A 23,018-nucleotide genomic window follows, 5' to 3' on the forward strand; every position below is an offset into this window, starting at 1 on the left:
CTTTTATATTTAGAAACATGTCTTTCTTTGATGGAGAATAGTTTCTTATTTTTCACTTTAAAAGGCTTTCAACCACAGCAACTGATGCCTGGTCTTGGTGCTCGGCACATGGCACCCCCAGCTGGAGGAAGGCCACCGAAGACAGTTGCTCCTTCTCATGCTGAGGAAAAGCAGCAGGACAATTAGCGGAAACCCAGAGTACCAGAATTGGAGAAACATCTTGTGGATCAACTGAGTACAGAGGAGGTTAACTCACTGAACTCAAAGTTCAAAGAAGCAACTGAAGCTGATAAAAAGGTACTTAGAACTTTAATGTTTCCCCAATTTTCTCATCTTGAGCAGCAAAGTTATGTGTGCATGTTACTTCTTGGTAAGTGTCAAATCGTAACAAATATCCCAGAGACTTGGGGAAAGAAATCTTGGATGCTAGAGAGAAAATTGAATATTTCCGGGTCAAAATGCAGTTCAGCCATCGAACTTATAATATATCTTTTGTATTTCATTTCTTTTTGTATGCATCTCGCTTTTTCTTCATTCTTTTCTTCCCTTAGCTTGTAGCACGACATATAATTTTTCTCCTTAATTTTGGAATGTTCCTAGTCCTATTGAAGCAAAGAGCCCTATAGTTTTATCGTTGTTACAAGTTTGATGATTGTATTATTAAACTGGGGCTGTGCCTTTCTTTTTTCAGCCTTAATTTGCTGTAATTTTTTACCCTCTCTAATAAAATTTGTTTCGCTGATCATTGTTTGGTGCAAACAAGAACACTGAGTTTTGCCGGTGTTAGTCCAATCGGGCCATTCATATTGTTTGCTCATTGCAGTTCAGCCATTGAACAATCGCATATTTTTGTCGTGTTGAATGTTCAAACTATCGCGCTTGGTTGTGAGATTTTTACTTTGCCCTGGCATGGTGTGTTAATTAATGTCTATGTTTATGATATAAAGGTAAATCAAGTTTTAAAGATAACAAATAGGCTATTATACACTTGTGCATAACTAGCGCTTTATAATGTATAAAGAATAAACAATACCAAAATAATAAAAGCCTTGCCTAGTTGTTGTCTTATTTCTTGGTGAGACAAATTTGCCTTAAAAGTTTTTCCTAATCACTTTCATTTGCTTCAGACTCATCACTTGATCCACCACCTTTGGAATCATCATCTTGTCTTGTTTCTTCTACTTTTGGTCCCCTCGACATGATCACATGACCAATTTTGAATTTCTCAGCATCTTCGGCATACAATGGGCATATACCACAGCTTTCCACCTTCATTCTCCTCGGGCAGAAGAAGATAACAGAGGCCTCTTTGGCAAGTTTGTAAACATCAGGGGAGCAGTTTTTTCCTACCTCTTCACTTCTAAAGGCCTCATTCCACACATGCACGTGATGTTGGCCGTTACTGCAGTCGATGTAACTGTTGTATTCAGAAGTGAACAGTTCATGGTTTTCACCCATGAATTTGACAATGAAATTAGCTCTTACCCTCCAGGTTCCAAACCCCACCTCTGCAATCTCTGAAAGAACAACAGAGAGAGCGAAACCAAATAAACCTGTTCGAAACCATTCTGGACAAAGCTCGATGTCTACTAAAGATCCCTCATTTTGATAGCTGAACCAATTTGGAATTTCTTTTCCTGGACATGCAATGTTAATCTGAGGCCAGGGATTACAAGGCAACCAATAGTCCTCTAATGGCGCAACAGTTGCCATTCGCATAATTGTAATCTGTGCTTCATCCATTATGTTGCTTCCTGAATTATTATCCAATTTTGGGCAATTAGTAAAAACTTTGAAACAATAATTAGGTTTATCCCAACCTTGTGCGAGTGCTGTCCTTGAACTTGACACTATCTTCAGCGATGTGCAGTTTGAAGCTTTAACATTGCATAGCACTGGGAGCTCTGGTATAGATTGAAGCCACTTGCAGTTGATTAAGTCGAGTATAGACAACCGAGAAGCTTGTTTGATGCTTGCTGGTATTTCCAATATACCGCTGTTGCTGAGATCTAGTTCTTCTAAAGAGAAAAAACCAACAGAGCTGGAAGGCAATTTTTCAAGTCTCCGACAGTCATTAAAGTTGAGACGTTTAAGATTGGTTAAACTGTAGATACTTGTTGGGACATCCTTAAGTAGATAGCAGCGACTAAGGTTTAAATCTTGAAGCCCATTTAGATTTCCAATAGACGAAGGAAGCATTTCGACAGCTGTCTCTTCCAAACAAAGAGACACCAAATGTTCCATTGGCTTCAAGATTTCAGGGAATTTGGAAAATCTATAGCAATTGGTGAGATAAAGACTCTCAAGATATTTCAACTTACAGATTGATGAGGGTAGCTCTCTAACTGCTGTTTGAATTAAACTTAAGGACTTCAAATGTTCCATTGGCTCCAAAATCTCTGGGAAGTTTTCAAATTTAGAGCACGAACAGAGATCGAGTTTCTCAAGATTTTTCAACTTACAGATTGATGAGGGTAGCTTTGTAACTGCTGTTTGACTTAAACTTAAGGACTTCAAATGTTCCATTGGCTCCAAAATCTCTGGAAAGTTTTCAAATTTAGAGCACCTATGGAGATCGAGATTTTTCAACTTACACCTGCTGCTTGGAAGTTTCTTAAGGTCTTCGCATTGCCTTAAATTCAAGTAAGAAATATTTTCGTTAGACCAAACTGATTCAGGCAACTCCTTTATACCACTGCCTTCTAAATTTAAGTATTGAATATTTCCTGGCATCTCTGGAAGATACTTGAGACTGTAGCAGAATCCAAGATCAAGATGAGTAAGCTTGTCAAGATGTTGAAAATACGAAGGAATTTCAACCAAACTTCGACAGTGCCCGAGATTTATCTCCACAATTTTTAGACTTCTAGAGAGATTTGGAACTTCAGTTAGATTTGAACAGCCCCGGAGATCAATCACTTGTAAGTTGACAAGTATCTGCAACAAATGAAATAGAAATATAAAGGTCGTACCCAGTGCACAAGGCTCCCGCTTTAAGCAGGGTCTGGGAGGTGAATGTCGGAATTAATATAATTTCTACACTTGATTTTATACAAGAATTAAAATAGGCATATAATATAATATACCTGCTCTTCTTTCCAAAGCTCCTTAGTAACTCTGCTATATTGCATATGAAGCTCAACTAGATTTCTCGGACAAAAATTTGACGGCAAAGATTCCAGTAGATATCCCCACCAGTCAAGATAATGAAGAGAATCGGGAAGGTCTAGAGAAGCGGAGAATGTGTAGCCACCATCCACAATTAACATTATTAGGTTAGACATCTGTGTGAAGTCTGCACATTTTAATGGTCGCTCTTGAAGATTATGCCAATCAACCTCTATAACTTCAACATTTGGAGTTTCCTGAGAATAAGAAGAAAGTTTAAATGTGAATATAAACATATTAAAATGTAACGCACATTTGGAACAAAGAGTATTTGCGAGGGTAATCATGTACAAGTGTCTTAATCTAGTCAAATATCGAACATAATTGTATCCTCCTCTACTTGTCTAAATAAACAAACATTTGTTCATATTCCAAACACTTCCTAACACAATAAATATTCAATCAAATTCATCTTTTAACATTCTCACTTCTTTATTATAAATTAGTTTTACTTTGTTCTGTTATCATCTCAAGTTTGTAATTTTTTTTTCTAAAAAAAAAAGGATGCATTTGGCTCTTACCGTGTTACTCTTCAATACACGATAGACATCCTCAGCATTGAACAACCTACTCCGTTTACCGGGATCATTCATACATTGTTCTTGAACAATTGTCTTTCCCATTTCTTGTAGCATATCGTGCATCTCTATGCTTTTCGATCCCCAACTTGGACCAATTGATATGAGACACCTATTAATGAGAATATCAATTCCGGTTTTCGGAAAGCGTCCACATGAAGCTAACCTTCGTTTTACCTCAACCACAGGCTCCCCTTTATAAAAACATGCTATATCCAGAAATATATCCTTCTCATTTTGTTCCAATCCATCATAACTTATTCTCAACATTTTCTGGATATCTTTGCTGGGAAATCGTTTCAATTTGTTGAATTCCTCTTCCCATTCTTCTTTGCTCTTGTAATTGAAGAACAAGGACCCCAGAACTATAAGAGCTAAAGGAACACGTCCAGCATAATGCAAGGCCTTTTCTACCAACTCCTTATAATCTGTTCTACGAGTACTGTTATCCTTGAAAGCACGCGAACAAAAGAGCTGAAGAGTGTCATCCGGTTGTAATCCCTCAACCTCGTAGATATTATCCCCTTCAACAGTTTGCCCAAGTGTGCCCCTATCTCTAGTTGTGATAATGATTCTACTTCCAGTGCCATACTGAAGACGATCGCCAGCTAAACGTTCCATTTGCATTGAACTACTCACATCATCAAGAACAATGAGGACCTTTGTACGACTGAGCCTTTCTTGAAAAGTTGATCCTATGGGCAAAAAAGCTTCTTCCTTTAATATCTCCTTAAAAAGTGTTTTTTCCAAGTGATCTAGTCCACCTGCTTGTTCTGAGTTCTCCCTAACATTCTTAAGAAAACAAGAAGCTTCGAATTTAGAAGAGTGTCTGCGAAATACAGCCTCGGCAAGGGTGGTCTTGCCAATACCACCCATGCCCCAAATACCTACAGTGATGTAAGCGTCCGGTAAATGAATGCCTAACAGCGATTCAATCTGCTCGATGCGGCTTTCAATTCCAACAAAACCCTTTAAATCGCAGGATGATTCGCGACACATTTTGGCCCAAATATGATCGACAACTTTCTGAATTAGATTTGCCTCCGTCCTGGAGTACAAACGTATATGATTAGGTAGAAAAGCAATAGTTAGTCTTAAATACGCTTTACCAAATCTTAGCACAAATCAAACTGTTACAAGTTTAAAGAAAATTTATAACTTTAGACAAGTTAAAGAATGAGTAAGTTACCCGGATTTGTTTGAATAATCAAACCCAGATAGATTGGCTGCAGTCGTCAAAGCATCCCTCCACTTGTGCACCTTGTCGATACTGTTAGCGAATCGTTTTTCAAGTTCAGCAAATGCATCTGCATAACTCCCATGCTGTTTTCGTACATGAGATGGATTGATGTCGAAGAATATGGGTATAACCATCTGGCCATATCTTTCCTTGCATTCGAGTATATGCACAAGCTCATCCAAACACCATGTGGAAGAAGCATAGTTTTGTGAGAAAATGATCACCGAAATGGTGGATTTCTCGATTGCTTCTAGAAGGGCAGGTCCGATTTCTTCTCCTCTCTTAAGTTTGTCATCGATGTAGGTTTCAATTTTCTTCTGAAGTAAGGCAGCATGTAGATGGCTGGTAATACCAAGGCGGGTGTCCTCGCCTCTGAAACTGATAAACACATCATACTTTTCTCGACGTGGGGGGTTATCAGCAGCGGATGATGAAGAAGAAGCAATGTCCATAACATCTAATTTCCAGATCCAGCAAAAAGACATAGTTGCAGAGAGATTAATTGTTAATTAGAGAGAAATAATACTACGACGTTGCACCGAATTAAGAGGATGCAAGAGGGGGGAGAGAGAGACTAGTTCAGAATTTACTTGAATTGGCTACAAAATTTCAAAGGCTCGAAATCAACGAGTGAGAGATACGAAAGTGGAAAATGGGGCACATGATAGGACCTATTATCTTTAAAAACTCTATAATTTAAAGAAAGATATTCATATATTTGCAATCTTAATATGAACAAAGTCATCTCAGCATGTAAAGCTACTAGTATTTGAAAACCATAAAATGAATAAGTGTAAACCTTTTCTCCTTGCTTTGCTCCCCTCACAATCAGTATCATCATCGTCACCTGGTCGATTCCTGCAAATCAAGTTTTGGTTATGCTTCATACCGTCAAAAAACAAAAATCAGATTATGCATATACCAAAAAACACCACACAAAAAGGAAGAGGCCTATGCGAAAAAGGATGCAAAATCAACTTGAGACCTCTTTCTCCTGTTCTCTTCCTTGTTTACTTTTTCCATTTGCTCTCTCTTTCAATCTTTTGTACTGAAGCTTTTTCAGAACCTGTGTTAAGAGAACCGTTTAATCCATACGTCAAAAGGAAGACAATTGATAAAGATGCAAACAAAACAAAGTGACATCCGGTGACAGGTCGCCAGCGAAGAAATTAACAGCAGACATAACAAAAATTAAGAGTAAATTGTACAAATGGTCCCTCAACTTTAATCAAATTGGAGCAATGGTCCCTCAACTAAAAATCCATTACCATCCTCAACTTATCATGTGTAGCTATAGTCCTTTTCATCAATTTTGTCAAAATTTTGTCAAAATAAGCTATGTTGGAATGATCATTTATATAATTATGGTTCATTAACTCATCAAAGTGTATAATTATGGTACTTTTTGTCAACTATGTCAAAAAATTTGTCAAAACAAGTTATATTGGAAGGACCATTGCTACAATTGGGTTAAAGTTAAAGGACTATTTCTTCACTTGAATTAAAGTTCAGGGACCAATGGTAATGGATTTTTAGTTGAGGGACCATAGTTGCACGTTTTGATAAGTTGAGGGACCAAAGATAATGGATTTTTAGTTGAGGGACCATTGCTCCAATTTGATTAAAATTGAGGGACATTTGTACAATTTACTCCAAAAATTAATTAGCAAATTAAATGCCAGCATAACATAACACCTAAACTTATTAATTAAAAAGAAATGACAAAAAATACAGAAAGAGCCTTAAACAGAATACATCAACACTGACTAACCTCTGACAAGGGCTTGTTTGTTTTCTCCACCTTCAAAATAATATCCAAAACATTTACTTTTTTGTATCATCAGCATCAGCAGGAGCAGCAGCGGATGAAAAACAAGAAGAAGAAGAAGAAGCCATATCCACAACCTCTAGTTTTCAGATCCAGCAAGTAGTAGTTGCAGAGAGATTAATTTAATTGTGAATAGAGAGAGAGAGTGGTTCAGAATTAAGGAGGATCCAGTAAAGCAAGCCAGAGAGAGAGAGAGAGAGAGAGAGAGAGAGAGAGTGGTTCAGAACTAAGGAGGATCCAATAAAGCTAGACTGAGAGATTGTAGAACAGAATTAAGGAGGATTTAATGAAACGAGAGAGAGAGAGAGTAGTTCAGAATTTCCTCGAATTGGCTTTTGACTAAATGCACAAAGTTCCAAAGGCACTTCAGGAAAAGCAATGAGAAATAGATGAACAGTTGCAAAATTATAAAAAGGCCACACGGGCTGGGGCCCTCCCTTGCGCACTTTGCCTACACGGTTTTGAATTTTTCAGTTAGTATCGGATAAATGTTCCTATGTTTATAAGGTATTCGGAAAACAGCTTTCGTGGTCCAACTCTGTTATGATTTATGTCATTCCTCCGTTAAACTTGACAGATAAAATACCACTTTCTGGCCACCTCCCCAGCCCACACCCTTCAAATCCCTCAAATGCATCCAAACGCCGCCGTCTTCCAATCCCAACCCATTAAAGCACCTGCCGCCGCCTCCCTAAAACCCTGGCTCCGCCTCCCCCTTCTCCTGCTCCGCCCTCACCCTCTCCCCCTGTTTAAAGTTATGCCTCTTGTTGCACTACGCCCTCACCCAACTTCGACTGGACTTGCTATAAACTAAAAAAAAAAGCAGAATCCCAGTTGCTAATTCCACAAGAACTCGACGTGCGACCATTCAAAACCCAATAAAAATTCAAGAAAACCAGAACTTACCAAGTGAACGTTGACGGATGAGCCAGAGCAGTAATGGCGGTAGCAGCAACGATGAAAGGAAGCATTGCAGATAAGACCTGAGACGACGAGCCGTCGGAAGCCCGTTTGGATATTTCAGCTGATGGGTTTATCCCAAACGACAGCATCGACGCGTTGCCTTCCCTCCTCCGCGACCCGACTGGACTTTTCGTCTTCAGACAGTCATGGGCTGCACCACCCGTGGTCGACGGTACGTCGCCGGAGGAGGTGTTGCGGGTCAAGACCGATGACTTGTCGTCCCTCAATGTGGTCTTTTCTCTGTCAGGCCTAACGGAGGAATGACAGAAAGGGCATAAATCCTAACGGAGTTAGACCAGGGTTTTAAACGAATTTTTTTACCATGGTTATCTTCCGAATACCTTATGACCACGAGACCATTTATCCGATTAGGCCTTTCTTTCAAGAAATTTCCAAGCAATTTTGATTGAGGACATTTTTATAATTTTCAGAAGAAAAAAAAAGTGAATTTTACACTACAAAATCATGGCAGGTAGGGTGAAATTCTCATTGCCTCTTCGGGTCCGAAAGAGTAATCGTGGCTTGTCACTAGTTATTTTTCTTTTTAAAGAATAAGTATATAGTTGTTCGTCAATGGAGATTGAAGATTTGGTATCTGTCTTTCGGAGCACAAGTGACAAATCAAGTCGTTAGACTATTAATGAAAAATCATTAAGAGTCTCAGACTCATTTAGTTTGATATCACTATAAGGTATTACACAATCATTAAAACTATCAAGCTCACCACCATGTTATTATAAAAATTAAACTAAACGGGTCTTAATAGTTAATCATTAATAATTCAATGAGTTAGTTTGTCATCTCTATTTTCAAGGCTATCAAGAGGTCATAAGAGAGTCCAAAACTCTGCGTGAAATTATGTGTCATGACCCAAGTAAGCGAGTCATGATCCACCATCTCTCTCTTTCTCTATCTATCTAGGCACTAAACTAAGCAAAAGACATACAGAGGTAGAAATTGGGAATGAAAAGCAAGCAAGGGAGGAGAGAGTAGTTGCCCCAGAGGCTAGATCAGTTTGAGTTCAGCAATTGTACTAGTTGACCTGACTTACACAAAGTTACAAAAGTTATATATGCTCCCGACAATCCGACGGAGAACGAAATTACCCAACTCAAGCACCTTACTTGGCCCGAATAAAAATTCAATGTATTCACACATAAGAAGAAAGACAAAAAAAGGGCACATCCTCATGGGTTCACAACTTTTCATTAAAGCTTACAATTCACAACTCACAAGTCATCGCTGCATAATTTTTTTTTTTTATAATACTAAGAAACTAAATTTATAGGCTAAATTTTGTAAACTAAATGACATGAAAATTGATGATTGGATTACTACTTAAGTGTAGATTAACGTGCTTCTTTTTTATTTGTGACACATTATTTTGTTTGCAAATTTAGTCTACTAATTTAGTCTTCCTAACATTACTCTTCTTTTTTCCATCCACTAGTTTCATCTTTGATCAGCAGATCATCCAATGAAACTTAATCTTGACAAAGACAGCTAACCTACACCTGGTGGGTCACCGTAGCACTCAGATTACGTACTTGTTCGTTCATTATTAATCCAAAATGTCACATCAGCTTACAAAATATACACGACTCTTCAATTAAAGTTAAAAGCAAACTAAAACATTTGAAAATGAACAAGTGAACCTTGATATAGACAACGCACACCTCCCAAATTGGCTTCGGTGAACTAGGGTTTAGCCTGATTACGAGAAAAACAAGTGGTGGATTGCCTTTATGGTTAAGAAATTTCTCTTCAACTCACTATGTTTTGGGTTCATACTCTCCCGCATCCCCATGGTATGATTAGTATAAAATATCCCCTTAGTGTGAAATTAAGAAAGAAAGAAAGGTGAAATTAAGAATGAATCCAGCTCCTCCTGATGCAAGGAAGTTGCCTAAGGAAGTTGCCTGGTGCTAGTGGAGGACACAGTCAACCGAGTCCTTCTAAAGCAGATCACATACTTAAAAAAATTTGGAGAGAAGGATTAATCACTTTCAAATACTTAAAAAAATATTTTATAATTAAAATTCTACTACTCGCTTTATGGTAGTGGCCAGCGCACACAGTTTGTTGCTCCATCTACTGGTTTCATTTTTTTGGCCAGCAAAGCATCCAAAGCAATTTAATCTCGACAAGGACTCACCAACACCCGGCACGTCAGTGTAGCATCAACGTGACGCCCTTGCTGGTTTTGGTCGACTTCGATTTTGAAAAGCAAGGTCCTTCCCATTCAGTAGACTTGATTTCAAGAGTCATCGACCAATAAGAAAAGTAAAGTGAAGGAAGAGAGATCGAGGGGAGCCGGTCGTGGTTGCTGGTTTTTTTCCAAGCTGTTTTTCTTTTTTCTTTTTTATTTTGTCGAAGTGGTTTTTACCCAAGCAATATTGCAGAGAGGGGAATTAGACCTCACACTCTGTCCTCAAATGTAATTAATGTTTATGGAAGAAATATAGCGATTCAATAATTGAACTGAGTATAATACTTAGGTACCCATTGAGTATTTTCTGTATTCGCTCAATTTATCTGTGTTCTTTGTTTTTAAGGAAAACTAATGAAAAATGTTTGAAAACTTTGAGTTTTAATGATAAGGACAAAATAGAAGGTAAATTGAATAGTACCAGGTTTGACTTTTTAGTGTGAAAATGTGGTTTTTCATTAAAGTGAACAGTACCGTAGACTTTTCGTTAAAACTCCCTTGTTTTTAATGCCCAAACAAAAATTAATAACATGTACATTATGTTTTAAAACAATAAACACGTCGTACTATGAACATTCCAAAATTAAGGAAAAAAAAAATTATACATCGCGCCACAAGCTAGAGGAAAAAAAAAAAGGAATGAAGCAGGTGATGGACTTATTGACACGTGCCATACTGAAGACGATCGCCAGCTAAACGTTCCATTTGCATTGAACTACTCACATCATCAAGAACAATGAGGACCTTTGTACGACTGAGCCTTTCTTGAAAAGTTGATCCTTCGGACAAAAAAGCTTTTTCCTTTAATATCTCCTTAAAAAGTGTTTTTTCCAAGTGATCTAGTCCACCTGCTTGTTCTGAGTTCTCCCTAACATTCTTAAGAAAACAAGAAGCTTCGAATTTAGAAGAGTGTCTGCGAAATACAGCCTCGACAAGGGTGGTCTTGCCAATACCACCCATGCCCCAAATACCTACAGTGATGCAAGCGCCTGGTAAATGAATGCCTAACAGCGATTCAATCTGCTCGATGCGGCTTTCAATTCCAACAAAACCCTTTAAATCGCAGGATGATTCGCGACACATTTTGGCCCAAATATGATCGACAACTTTCTGAATTAGATTTGCCTCCGTCCTGGAAAATAGACGTATATGATTAGGTAGAAAAGCAATAGTTAGTCTTAAATACGCTTTACCAAATCTTAGCACAAATCAAACTGTCACAAGTTTAAAGAAAATTTATAACTTTAGACAAGTAAGTTTATCTTACATTGCCGGTCCCAAGCCCGGGTAAATGAGGAGGGGGAGGGCGTCAGGTAGTCGACAGCCGGCACTCCATGATCACGTCGAATCCTTATGAAAATGAATCCAGAACAAAATCGAGCTAAAGCTAGGGCGTCACCCGTAAGTGGCGCGCTGTGTGGCCCGAGCACAGTGATAAGTGAGCAAGGGTCGCTGTATCTCCATCGGCACCCAGATGCAGTGTTAAATGAGCAAGGGGGCCATAGAAACTTCTTTTCGAACGACTCCACTCAAAGTTGTTTGGGAGCATATGCTCCTATCAACTTTACACGGGACACACAAAAGAAGTACTTTGATCCTATTAGACGGGGGATGGTGAAGAAGCTAGGACAGAAGGGTAGAGTTCAAGAGAGCAAAATGCGTTTAGGAACGTGGAATATAGGAACCTTAACGGGAAAATCTATGGAAGTAGTGGAAGTTATGGTGAGGAGAAGGATAAATATTATGTGCCTACAAGAAACTAAGTGGGTTGGTAGTAAGGCAAAGGATCTAGAAAACTCAGGGTTTAAACTTTGGTATTCGGGCACAAATAGAACGAGAAACGGTGTTAGCATCATCGTGGACAAGACCTTGACACAAGATGTTGTAGATGTCAAGAGGGTAGGAGATAGAATTATGGCAATCAAGATTGTAATAGGACAAGAACTTATCAATGTGATTAGTGCGTACGCACCTCAAGTAGGGTTGGATACGAGTTCAAAGGAGAAATTTTGGGAAGACCTTGGAGACTTGGTGCAAGGAATTGCTCAGACAGAGAAGTTATTTATAGGAGGAGATTTAAATGGACACGTGGGCAGGGAGACAGGCAACTATGGACGTTTTCATGGTGGCCATGGTTTTGGGGAGAGAAACAAGGATGGGGAAGCTATCTTGGATTTTGCAATGGCATATGATCTCTTCTTAGCCAACACCTTCTTTAAGAAGAGAGAAGAACATGTGATCACCTACAAGAGTGGGTCGTCAAAAACACAAATAGATTTTCTTCTAATGAGGAAAGGGGATCGTATAACTTGTAAGGATTGCAAAGTTATACCAGGAGAGAGCGTGGCTAATCAACATCGCTTGTTGGTGATGGATGTACATATCAAAAAAGTGAGACAAAAGAACAAGACTTGGAAGTGCCCAAGAACTAGATGGTGGAATCTAAAAGAAGAAAAACAAGCCATTTTCAAAGAGAAAGTAATCACCCAGTGTGTGTGGGATAAAGAGGGGGAAGCTAGCCAAATGTGGGACTCCATGGCTAGTTGTATCCGAAAAGTAGCAAAAGAGGTATTAGGAGAGTCCAAGGGCTTTGCCCCACACCAAAAGGAATCTTGGTGGTGGAATGAGGAGGTACAAACAAAGGTGAAGGCTAAGAAGGAATGTTGTAAAGCCTTATACAAGGATAGGACTGATGAAAATGGTGAAAGGTATAGAAAAGCGAAGCAAGAGGCGAAGAAAGCTGTGAGAGAAGCTAAGTTAGCGGCTTACGACGATATGTATAAACGACTAGATACCAAAGAAGGAGAGTTAGATATCTATAAACTAGCTAGAGCAAGGGAAAAGATGACAAGGGACCTAAACCAAGTGAGGTGCATCAAGGATGAGGATGGAAAGGTTCTTGCTACAGAGAACGCGGTTAAAGACAGATTGAGAGGTTATTTTCATAATCTTTTCAATGAAGGACATGAAAGGAGTGCTTCTTTAGGGGAGTTGAGTAACTCAGAAGAGTGTAGAAACTACTCTTTTTATCGTCGAATCTGGAAGGAAGAAGTGGTTGTAGCTTTAAAGAAGATGAAGCATAGAAAAGCAATAGGCCCAGACGATATACCAATCGAAGTGTGGAAACTTTTGGGAGAGACAGGTATAACATGGCTCACTGACCTTTTCAATAGGATTTTGAAAACGAAGAAGATGCCAAATGAGTGGCGAACGAGCACTTTGGTGCCTATCTACAAGAATAAGGGCGACGTACAAAATTGCATGAACTATAGGGGTATTAAGCTAATGAGTCATACAATGAAGCTCTGGGAGAGAGTCATTGAGCATAGATTGAGGCAAGAGACACGGGTTTCGGACAACCAATTGGGGTTCATGCCAGGGCGCTCAACCATAGAGGCAATCTATCTCTTACGAAGATTGATGGAAAGATATAGAGATGGGAAAAAGGATTTACACATGGTCTTTATAGATTTGGAAAAAGCGTATGATAGGGTCCCAAGAGACATTCTTTGAAGGATTTTAGAGAAAAAGGAGTACGAGTAGCATATATCCAAGCTATAAAGGATATGTATGAAGGAGCAAAGACTGCCGTAAGAACTCATGAAGGACAAACGGAAAGCTTTCCCATAACTGTAGGATTACATCAAGGCTCATCCTTAAGTCCTTACCTTTTTGCGTTGGTAATGGATGAGTTAACAGGACATATTCAAGATGATATTCCTTGGTGTATGCTTTTCGCAGACGATATAGTGTTGATAGATGAAACTCAGGAAGGGGTAAATGCAAAGCTTAACCTTTGGAGAGAAGTGTTGGAATCTAAAGGTCTTCGCCTAAGCCGATCAAAGACAGAATATATGGAGTGCAAGTTCAGTGCAAATGGAGGCCAAAACGAGTTAGGGGTGAGGATCGGAGATCAAGAAATACCAAAGAGCGACCGTTTTCGTTACCTAGGATCTATCTTGCAAAAGAACGGAGAATTAGATGGAGATCTCAACCATAGAATACAAGCTGGATGGATGAAGTGGAAGAGTGCATCTGGCGTGTTGTGTGACCGCCGTATGCCACTGAAGCTCAAGGGAAAATTTTATAAGACGGCAATAAGGCCGGCGATGCTGTATGGCACAGAATGTTGGGCAGTGAAGCATCAACACGTACACAAAATGGGTGTAGCGGAGATGAGGATGCTTCGTTGGATGTGTGGGCACACGAGAAAGGATAAGATTAGGAATGAGGATATCCGGGGTAAAGTAGGAGTAGCCGAAATTGAAGGAAAGATGAGAGAAAATCGGTTACGGTGGTTTGGACATGTGCAAAGAAGGCCTAGTGAGGCTCCGATTAGAAGATGCGACTATGGGACAGAGGTTCAGGGCCGAAGGGGTAGAGGAAGACCTAGGAAAACTTTGGAAGGGACTCTAAGAAAAGACTTAGAGTACTTGGATCTAACGAAGGACATGATACATGACCGAGCACAATGGCGTTCTAAGATTCATATAACCGATCCCACTCAGTGACTTGGATTTTCCAAGTCTCCAACCGAGAAGTTTTCCTCACTCAGGAAATTAAGGGAACACTACCTCAACCTACATGATCCACTCACAAAGCTTCAACAAAAGAAAATTCAAAGAACTTAGCGAAGAAGGCTTTGGTGTATTTAACACAATACGTTGAAATGAAGGAAAACTTATTTATTGATATCCCCGATAAGCTACAAATATGTACATATACATGAGTCAAAATAAACAAACAAGAGGGAGCCTTCACAAAGGTTGCTTAGGAGAAGTCTCAGCAGTCGGTAGAGCCCCAGAAAGAGAATGCACCGGAGGGGGATCATTCGGAGCCTCAGTACTGGACAGAACCCTAGAAGGATGAGGCATCAGAGGTTGATCATTTGGAGCTTCATTACGCGGTACAGCCCCAGAAGACGAAGGTAATAAATTCCTTTGGAACAAACCCATAAATCTCTGATGATCAAGTAAAACCTGACCATCAGATTCCTTCATCTGGTCAAGCTTCATCTTCATGTTTGTAGCATAGTCATGTGCGAGCCGGTGCAACTGTTTATTCTCATGCTTGAGCCCTCTAATCTCCTGTTTGAGACTCATCACTTCAGCCGCCAATGATTCAACTTGGCGAGTTCAAGCAAATAGGCGTTGGGCCATATTAGACACAGAACCTGCACACTGAACACTAAGAGCCAGAGAATCCTTAACAGCTAACTCATCAGACCGTTTGGAAAGTAGTCTATTATCTTTGGGAGTGAGAAGGTTCCTGGCCACCACCGCAGCGGTCATATCATTCTTCATCACGGAATCCCCAACGGTAAGAGGACCAGTAGGGGAGACGAAGGATGGGCGCCATATGTTGTCTGGAGAAGGCGGGGCAGCCTCTTCAACAAGGTTCAAGTCAAAATGACGGTCGGAGGGGCCAGACATTTTCAAAGGTGTTGAAGAGAGAAGAGGTCGGACAAATCAAGATCTTAGAAGTGCAAGAATGGAGTTTCTACTGGTGGAGATTCAAGTGTGCTTTGGAACTTAATGTCAGCCCCTATAAAAATCTGCACTCGACGGAGCTTCAGAAATCGAAGAGGCGTTTGCTTTCTCAAAAGCTGGGCTGCTCAGAGACCACGAGGGTCGATCTCAGAAATCGAAGAAGCGTCTGCTTTCTCAAAAGTTGGGCTGCTCAAAGACCACGAAGGCCGATCTCAGAAATCGAAGAGGCGCCTGCTTTCTCAAAAGCTGGGCTGCTCAGAGACCACGAGGGCTGCTCTCAGAAATCGAAGAGGCACCTACTTTTCCAGCCTTTTCAGCACCTGTCACACGCACACTCAGCTTTGCGGAAATTATGGGCATTCTGTCGAAGACTTCTGATGAAGTAGAAAGCACATGAGTCTTACTGTTCAATCACCCACTTCCTACACGCAACAGTAGCTCATGGGTACCACTTTGCCAAAGTTCTCTGCCAAAGTTGAGCACGTGAAGCTTGTAGCTCCCACTACATCGCTCTGACCAAGAAGGGTAAAAGAATAGCAAAGAAACAGCACTAACAAAGTTTAGACACATAAATTTTGAAGATCTAGCTACCATATTATTACCTACAATGGTAAAGGAACAGCACCACTGCTGGATAATTGGAAAGTCCCTGTGTATCAACCTCTGTGTTTCGTGGCAAGGTAGACTAGCAAACATGCCCAACCTTTACTCACATTCGAGAAAACACTCCCAACAAGATTGCTTGCTCCAAAATCGAAGAGGCACCGTCCTCCGAATCTCGAGAGCCAGACTCCCAACATGACTACTTTCTCAAAAATCGAAGAGAGGGTAAAGGAACAGTACCATTGCTGGATAATTGGAAAGTCCTTGTGTGTCAACCTCTGTGCTTCGTGGCAAGGTAGACTAGCAAACATGCCCAACCTTTACTCACATTCGAGAAAACACTCCCAAAGTTCCCACTACATCGCTCTGACCAAGAAGGGTAAAAGAATAGCAAAGAAACAGCACTAACAAAGTTTAGACACATAAATTTTGAAGGTCTAGCTACCATATTATTACCCACAAGGGTAAAGGAACAGTACCACTGCTGGATAATTGGAAAGTCCCTGTGTGTCAACCTCTGTGCTTTGTGGCAAGGTAGACTAGCAAACATGCCCAACCTTTACTCACATTCGAGAAAACACTCCCAACAAGATTGCTTGCTCCAAAATCGAAGAGGCACCGTCCTCCGAATCTCGAGAGCCAGACTCCCAACATGACTACTTTCTCAAAAATCGAAGAGAGGGTAAAGGAACAGTACCATTGCTGGATAATTGGAAAGTCCCTGTGTGTCAACCTCTGTTCTTCGTGGCAAGGTAGACTAGCAAACATGCCCAACCTTTACTCATATTCGAGAAAACACTCCCAACAAGATTGCTTGCTCCAAAATCGAAGAGGCACCGCCCTCCGAATCTCGAGAGACAGACTCCCAACATGATTACTTTCTCAAAAATCAAAGAGACACCGCTCTCCGAATCTCGAGAGCCAGACCCCCAGCATGATTGCTTTCTCAAAAATCGAAGAGGCATCGTTCTCCGAATCTCGAGAGCCAGATCCCCGATAGGATTGCTTGTTCGAAAACCGAAGAGGCAACACTTTCCCAACTGCAAGAGCTGGATCTCCTTGGATAAAGCTGTCTGTAATCTTCACACGCAACATCAGCTTTCCAGATACCACAGACCACTTTTTCAAAGTGCTCTGACAGAGTTAAAACATGTGAAGCTGACAGCTCCCACTACCGTGCTATGACCAAGCAGGGTAAAGGAATAGCATTACTACTTCTTGTTAAGGAGACTCCTATATATGTTGACCTCCATCCCCAACGGACAGACAGACCTGCAAAAATGCTCAACCCTTCCTCATATCTGAGAGGGCACTCCCAACGAAGCCTTTCGAAATATTCAGCTTTCTTTCCCCCCGATAATACCTCTGCAAACAATCTATACTTGAGCAAGAATATCTCATATCATCAGGGTTAAAAGCAAGAATATCCCATATCATGCTTTTTCCCTGTCTTTTCCTTTGGCCTTGTTCTTACCTGCAAGACAAGGAGAAAGAGAGCAATCAGTCAGCATTTGGAATCAAGCTTCCAGCCAGGAACTGACTGCCTGGAAGATACCGCATCTGCCTGAGGAACAGATAGGGCAAGTGAGAAGGATACAAGGAAGCATGTGGAGACAAGCGTAACAGCACACATGCCGATACATCCATTACTCTGTCAAAGCAAAAGTATCCCATATCAGCAGGGTCGAACATACTCTAGATTTGATGGACTTGTTTTGACCCTCAAATTCTTCAGTCAGCCTTATATTCTGGAGGAAACCAGAAAACCATCCAGCTCAGTTCAAGAATAAGCCTGTGGAAAGTTACTTCTTCAAAAGCAAAAGTATCCCATATCATCTCTTCTCATTTTTCTTCTCTTTATCCTTCATGCTGCCTGCAAGATAGGGAGAATGTGAACAATCAGCCGGAGGTCGGATTGCTTACCTTGTCTGTCACCTCTTTCAGCAGATCCCCTAGCTCGGCGACTTGGGGGACTCCTACTACATGGTTTGTATCGCGCTTGACCAAGCCTGAAACTACAAGTAAGCTTCAAGTGAAATTGATACATTACCTTGTGCATCTCCACCAGTTAAAGATACCACCCCTGGATGGAGGAAGAGTACTTCCAGAGAAGATGTCACATTTACCTATGAGACAGATAAGGCAAGTCAAGACGATACCACACTCCGATACTTAGAAGTTTCATGATTACGAGATCATTCTCCCACAATATTTCCTAATGTCATATGTACTAAATCATTCACCTGTACTCACTAAAGGAGAGCTTGAACCTATGTACTTATGTAAACCCTTCACAATTAATGAGAACTCCTCTATTCCGTGGACGTAGCCAATCTGGGTGAACCACGTACATCTTGTGTTTGCTTTCCTATCTCTATCCATTTATATACTTATCCACACTAATGACCGGAGCAATCTAGCGAAGATCACAAAAAGCGACCGTTTTCGCTACCTAGGATCTATCGTGCAAGAGAACGGAGAATTAGATGGAGATCTCAACCATAGAATACAAGCTGGATGGATGAAGTGTAAGAGTGCATCCGGCGTGTTGTGTGACCGTCGTAGGCCACTGAAGCTCAAGGGAAAATTTTATAGGACGGCAATAAGGTCAGCGATGTTGTATGGCACAGAATGTTAGGCGGTGCAGCATCAACACTTACACAAAATGGGTGTGGCGGAGATGAGGATGCTTCGTGGGATGTGTGGGCACACGAGAAAGGATAAGATTGGGAATGAGGATATCCGAGGTAAAGTAGGAGTAGCCGAAATTGAAGGAAATATGAGAGAAAATCGGTTCCGGTGATTTGGAGATGTGCAAAGAAGGCCTACTGACGCTCCAGTTCGAAGATGTGACTACGGGACAGAGGTTCAGGGCCGAAGAGGTAGAGGAAGACCTAGGAAAACTTTGGAAGAGACTCTAAGAAAAGACTTAGAGTACTTGGATCTAACGGAGGACATGACACAAAACCGAGCGCAATGGCGTTCTAGGATTCATATAGCCGACCCCACTTAGTGGGAAAAGGCTTTGTTGTTGTTGTTGTTGTTGTTGTAGAAAAGTTAAAGAATGAGTTAGTTACCCGGATTTGTTTGAATAATCAAACCCAGATAGATTGGCTGCAGTCGTCAAAGCATCCCTCCAGTTGTGCACCTTGTTGATATTGTTGTTGAAACGTTTTTCAAGTTGAGCAAATGCATCCGCATAAATCCCGTGCTGTTTTCGTACATCAGATGGATTGATGTCGTAGAATACGGGTATAACTATCTGGCCATCTCTCTTGTTGCATCTGAGTATATGCACGAGTTCATCTAAACACCATGTGGAAGAAGCATAGTTTTGTGAGAAAATGATCACCGAGATCGTGGATTTCTCGATTGCCTCTAGAAGGGCAGGTCCGATTTCTTCTCCACTCTGAAGTTTGTCATCGATGTAGGTTACAATTTTCTTCCGAAGTAAGGCATCATGTAGATGGCTGGTAATACCAAGGCGGGTGTCCTCACCTTTGAAACTGATAAACACATCATACTTTTCTTGACGTGGGGGGTTATCAGCAGCAGATGATGAAGAAGAAGCAATGTCCATAACCTCTAGTTTTTAGAAACAGCAAAAAGATGTAGTTGCAGAGAGATTAATTGTTAATTAGAGAGAAATACTACTACGACGTTGCACCGAATTAAGAGGATGCAAGAGGGGGGAGAGAGAGACTAGTTCAGAATTTGCTTGAATTGGCTTTTGACTACATGCACAAAATTTCAAAGGCTCGAAATTAACGAGCGAGAGATACGAAAGTGGAAAATGGGGCATATGATAGGACCTATTATCTTTAAAAACTCTATAATTTAAAGAAAGATATTCATATATTTGCAATCTTATTATGAACAACGTCATCTCAGCATGTAAAACTACTAGTACTAACCAACACCCGGCACATCAGTAGAATCAGCTACATCAGAATCAGCCGCAGGAGATGAAGAAGAAAATGATCTGCAGCACATGTACAATAGTACAAAAAATGCATTACATTATGTGTCAATGTTTACTAATTATATCAATTATTAGGCCGATTCTTTGATTTTGATCTGAAACATAGTACTACTTCAAAGATCCCCAATGTTTTATTTAATAGACATTTCCATGCACATCATGTAATGCAAGAAGTTTCAGGGACTAATCAAATAGTGAAAATGAGGTGATCACAAAGGGGATCAATCAAAATGCCTTAATTGTACCAACTAATGAAGTTATTTGAAGGGTTTATAATCATATTTAGAATGCTAATCAATGATTGTCTCCTTAAAGAAAAAGAGGACGTGGAACCGATGAAACGTGAATACAACACTTGTCGTGGACATGAGCTGCTTGTTGGCCATGATAAGAGTAGTTAATCTATATGAGTATGTATAGATTATCAATTAGGTTTCTTCTTTAGACGAATTTACAAAACGATGTCTAAATGTACATCTACGATTTACAATTTCACAATATAACATGTTAAATATCCGACAAACAAATGGCTTTGATTTCTAAATTGTAGCTTCCTTCTCAATCTCGCATTAAGTTGAAAAATCGAAAACATAAACTTACAAACCAACTTTGATTTCTAAATTGTATTTGTTGTGGTTGTACCTAATGGGTCGGGCTCATTAGGACCAGTGGCAATTTTGAAATATAACACAAATACAGCACCATTTTTGTCACAAAAAAAATCATCGTTTTTCTACCTCAAACTATTGGCAGTGTCTCCGTCGTCTTCTGATTTTCCTCCGAATCGGAGAAGAAAGGCAACCAAATCATGGTCCTCCGAATTCGTGTTTTTCTGATTCTTCCCGGCGCTCCTTACGCGTTCTGCAGCCTGAGCGCGCTGCGCTCTCGGTTGATTCCGTGGTCTGATTTTCCGCGAATCGCAATCCGACGGTGGCGATGGCATCGCCGCTGAACCAATCGGCGAATGTGGATCTCGAAGGATCTCTTCGATGCGTATTTACGACGGGCCGATTTTGACCGCGATGGCCGGATTAGTGGCAATGAAGCCGTCGCTTTCTTCCAGGGCTCTGGTCACCCAAACAGGTCCTGTCACCCAAACAGGTCTTTGCGCAGGTACTCTCTCTCTCTCTCTCTCTCTCTCTCTCTATATATATATATATATGTGTGTGTGTGTGTGTGTGTGTGTGTATGCTTGTGTTTTTATGTATAATTGGATGTGTGTGTGATTATATTTGTGTTCCGAATCAGATTGATTTTGAATTTTTTTAGTGTAATTGTAGTTGAAGTGGTAAATGTGAGCTCGGGATGTCTTAATTCTCTTATGTAAGCTGAGATTTTTATTTCGTGTTAGTATAAATGCGGAATTGATGTTCAAATGGTAGAAAATAAGTAGATGAATAATTTATACTACAGTTAGTGAGGTTGAGAGAGTCATGTTATCAGGTCATTAATATACCTTCTGGTGTGTCCGTTCGACCTGAGGTGGTAAGCAGACTTTAGAAATGTGTTATATGACCCAAGGATTGATCGAGGATTGTTTATTACATTAGAATTGTGCAGTAGTGAAAACCTGCAGCATAAGATGACTATGGAGTAGTTAGGATTGTCGCATACAGGGGAAATGTTCTTGGGTCAGGATCATATCGACAAATAGGTTCTTGAAGCTGTATACTTGTTTTGCTGAAGGAATTTCCGTATAAAATGATAACCAGGGGCATATTGTGTTAAATATTAATTATATGAATGCACTTTCTCATTAGCTTGAATTGCTGAACATAACAGGCTTAATCAAGCATATTTTTCTGCGAGATGCTTTGCTGCTGGATGTTCATTCGTTGCATGATGTATTCGTATTTTGATGTAAAAACTTACATATGCCATAGATATTTTGTAGATATAAAATTTATTTTGTGATTGGGAGTAAGTCATTGAGCATAGATTGAGGCAAGAGACACATGTTTCGGACAACCAATTCGGGTTCATGCCAGGGCGCTCAACCATGGAGGCAATCTATCTCTTACGAAGATTGATGGAAAGATATAGAGATGGGAAAAAGGATTTACACATGGTCTTTATAGATTTGGAAAAAGCGTATGATAGGGTCCCAAGAGACATTCTTTGGAGGATTTTAGAGAAGAAAGGAGTACGAGTAGCATATATCCAAGCTATAAATGATATGTATGAAGGAGCAAAGACTGCCGTAAGAACTCATGAAGGACAAACCGAAAGCTTTCCCATAACTGTAGGATTACATCAAGGCTCATCCTTAAGTCCTTACCTTTTTGCGTTGGTAATGGATGAGTTAACAGGACATATTCAAGATGATATTCCTTGGTGTATGCTTTTCGCAGACGATATAGTGTTGATAGATGAAACTCAGGAAGGGGTAAATGCAAAGCTTAACCTTTGGAGAGAAGTGTTGGAATCTAAAGGTCTTCGCCTAAGCCGATCAAAGACAGAATATATGGAGTGCAAGTTCAGTGCAAATGGAGGCCAAAACGAGTTAGGGGTGAGGATTGGAGATCAAGAAATACCAAAGAGCGACCGTTTTCGTTACCTAGGATCTATCTTGCAAAAGAACGGAGAATTAGATGGAGATCTCAACCATAGAATACAAGCTGGATGGATGAAGTGGAAGAGTGCATCCGGCGTGTTGTGTGACCGCCGTATGCCACTGAAGCTCAAGGGAAAATTTTATAGGACGGCAATAAGGCCGGCGATGCTGTATGGCACAGAATGTTGGGCGGTGAAACATCAACACGTACACAAAATGGGTGTAGCGGAGATGAGGATGCTTCGTTGGATGTGTGGGCACACGAGAAAGGATAAGATTAGGAATGAGGATATCCGGGGTAAAGTAGGAGTAGCCGAAATTGAAGGAAAGATGAGAGAAAATCGGTTACGGTGGTTTGGACATGTGCAAAGAAGGCCTACTGACGCTCCGATTAGAAGATGCGA

At 40.4% G+C, this 23,018-nt stretch overlaps 2 protein-coding genes across 22 annotated transcripts in view; one reads left to right on the forward strand and one right to left on the reverse strand.

Moving 5' to 3' along the window:
• The window catches only part of LOC126621364 (disease resistance protein RPV1-like), a 162,623-nt gene extending 155,681 nt beyond the window's left edge, over positions 1-6,942 (reverse strand). The window contains exons 1-8 of one of the 3 annotated variants that reach the window (XM_050289844.1): positions 6,758-6,939; positions 5,972-6,052; positions 5,786-5,844; positions 4,936-5,443; positions 3,690-4,794; positions 3,087-3,365; positions 2,463-2,937; positions 1,877-2,062 (exon numbers count right to left, since the gene is read on the reverse strand). In XM_050289844.1, coding sequence (XP_050145801.1) covers positions 2,019-2,062; positions 2,463-2,937; positions 3,087-3,365; positions 3,690-4,794; positions 4,936-5,443; positions 5,786-5,844; positions 5,972-6,009 — 2,508 coding nt within the window. In that variant the 5' untranslated portion in view covers positions 6,010-6,052; positions 6,758-6,939 and the 3' untranslated portion in view covers positions 1,877-2,018. Of the gene's footprint in view, positions 1-1,876; positions 2,063-2,462; positions 2,938-3,086; positions 3,366-3,689; positions 4,795-4,935; positions 5,444-5,785; positions 5,845-5,971; positions 6,053-6,757 lie in introns of those variants that run through there. The other 2 variants (XM_050289842.1, XM_050289843.1) reach the window with 2 other exon arrangements.
• Positions 1-23,018, forward strand: part of LOC126621407 (uncharacterized) — a 184,931-nt gene that overhangs the window by 156,715 nt on the left and 5,198 nt on the right. For 11 of the 19 annotated variants that reach the window (XR_007622917.1, XR_007622916.1, XR_007622913.1 and 8 more), the window contains one exon: positions 65-745. The gene's annotated coding sequence lies outside the window, so the exon portion shown is untranslated. Of the gene's footprint in view, positions 1-64; positions 772-23,018 lie in introns of those variants that run through there. The other 8 variants (XR_007622920.1, XR_007622919.1, XR_007622921.1 and 5 more) reach the window with 4 other exon arrangements.

Source organism: Malus sylvestris, chromosome 5 (genome assembly GCF_916048215.2).
Source record: "Malus sylvestris chromosome 5, drMalSylv7.2, whole genome shotgun sequence".
In the NCBI taxonomy this organism is placed as follows: Eukaryota; Viridiplantae; Streptophyta; class Magnoliopsida; order Rosales; family Rosaceae; genus Malus; species Malus sylvestris.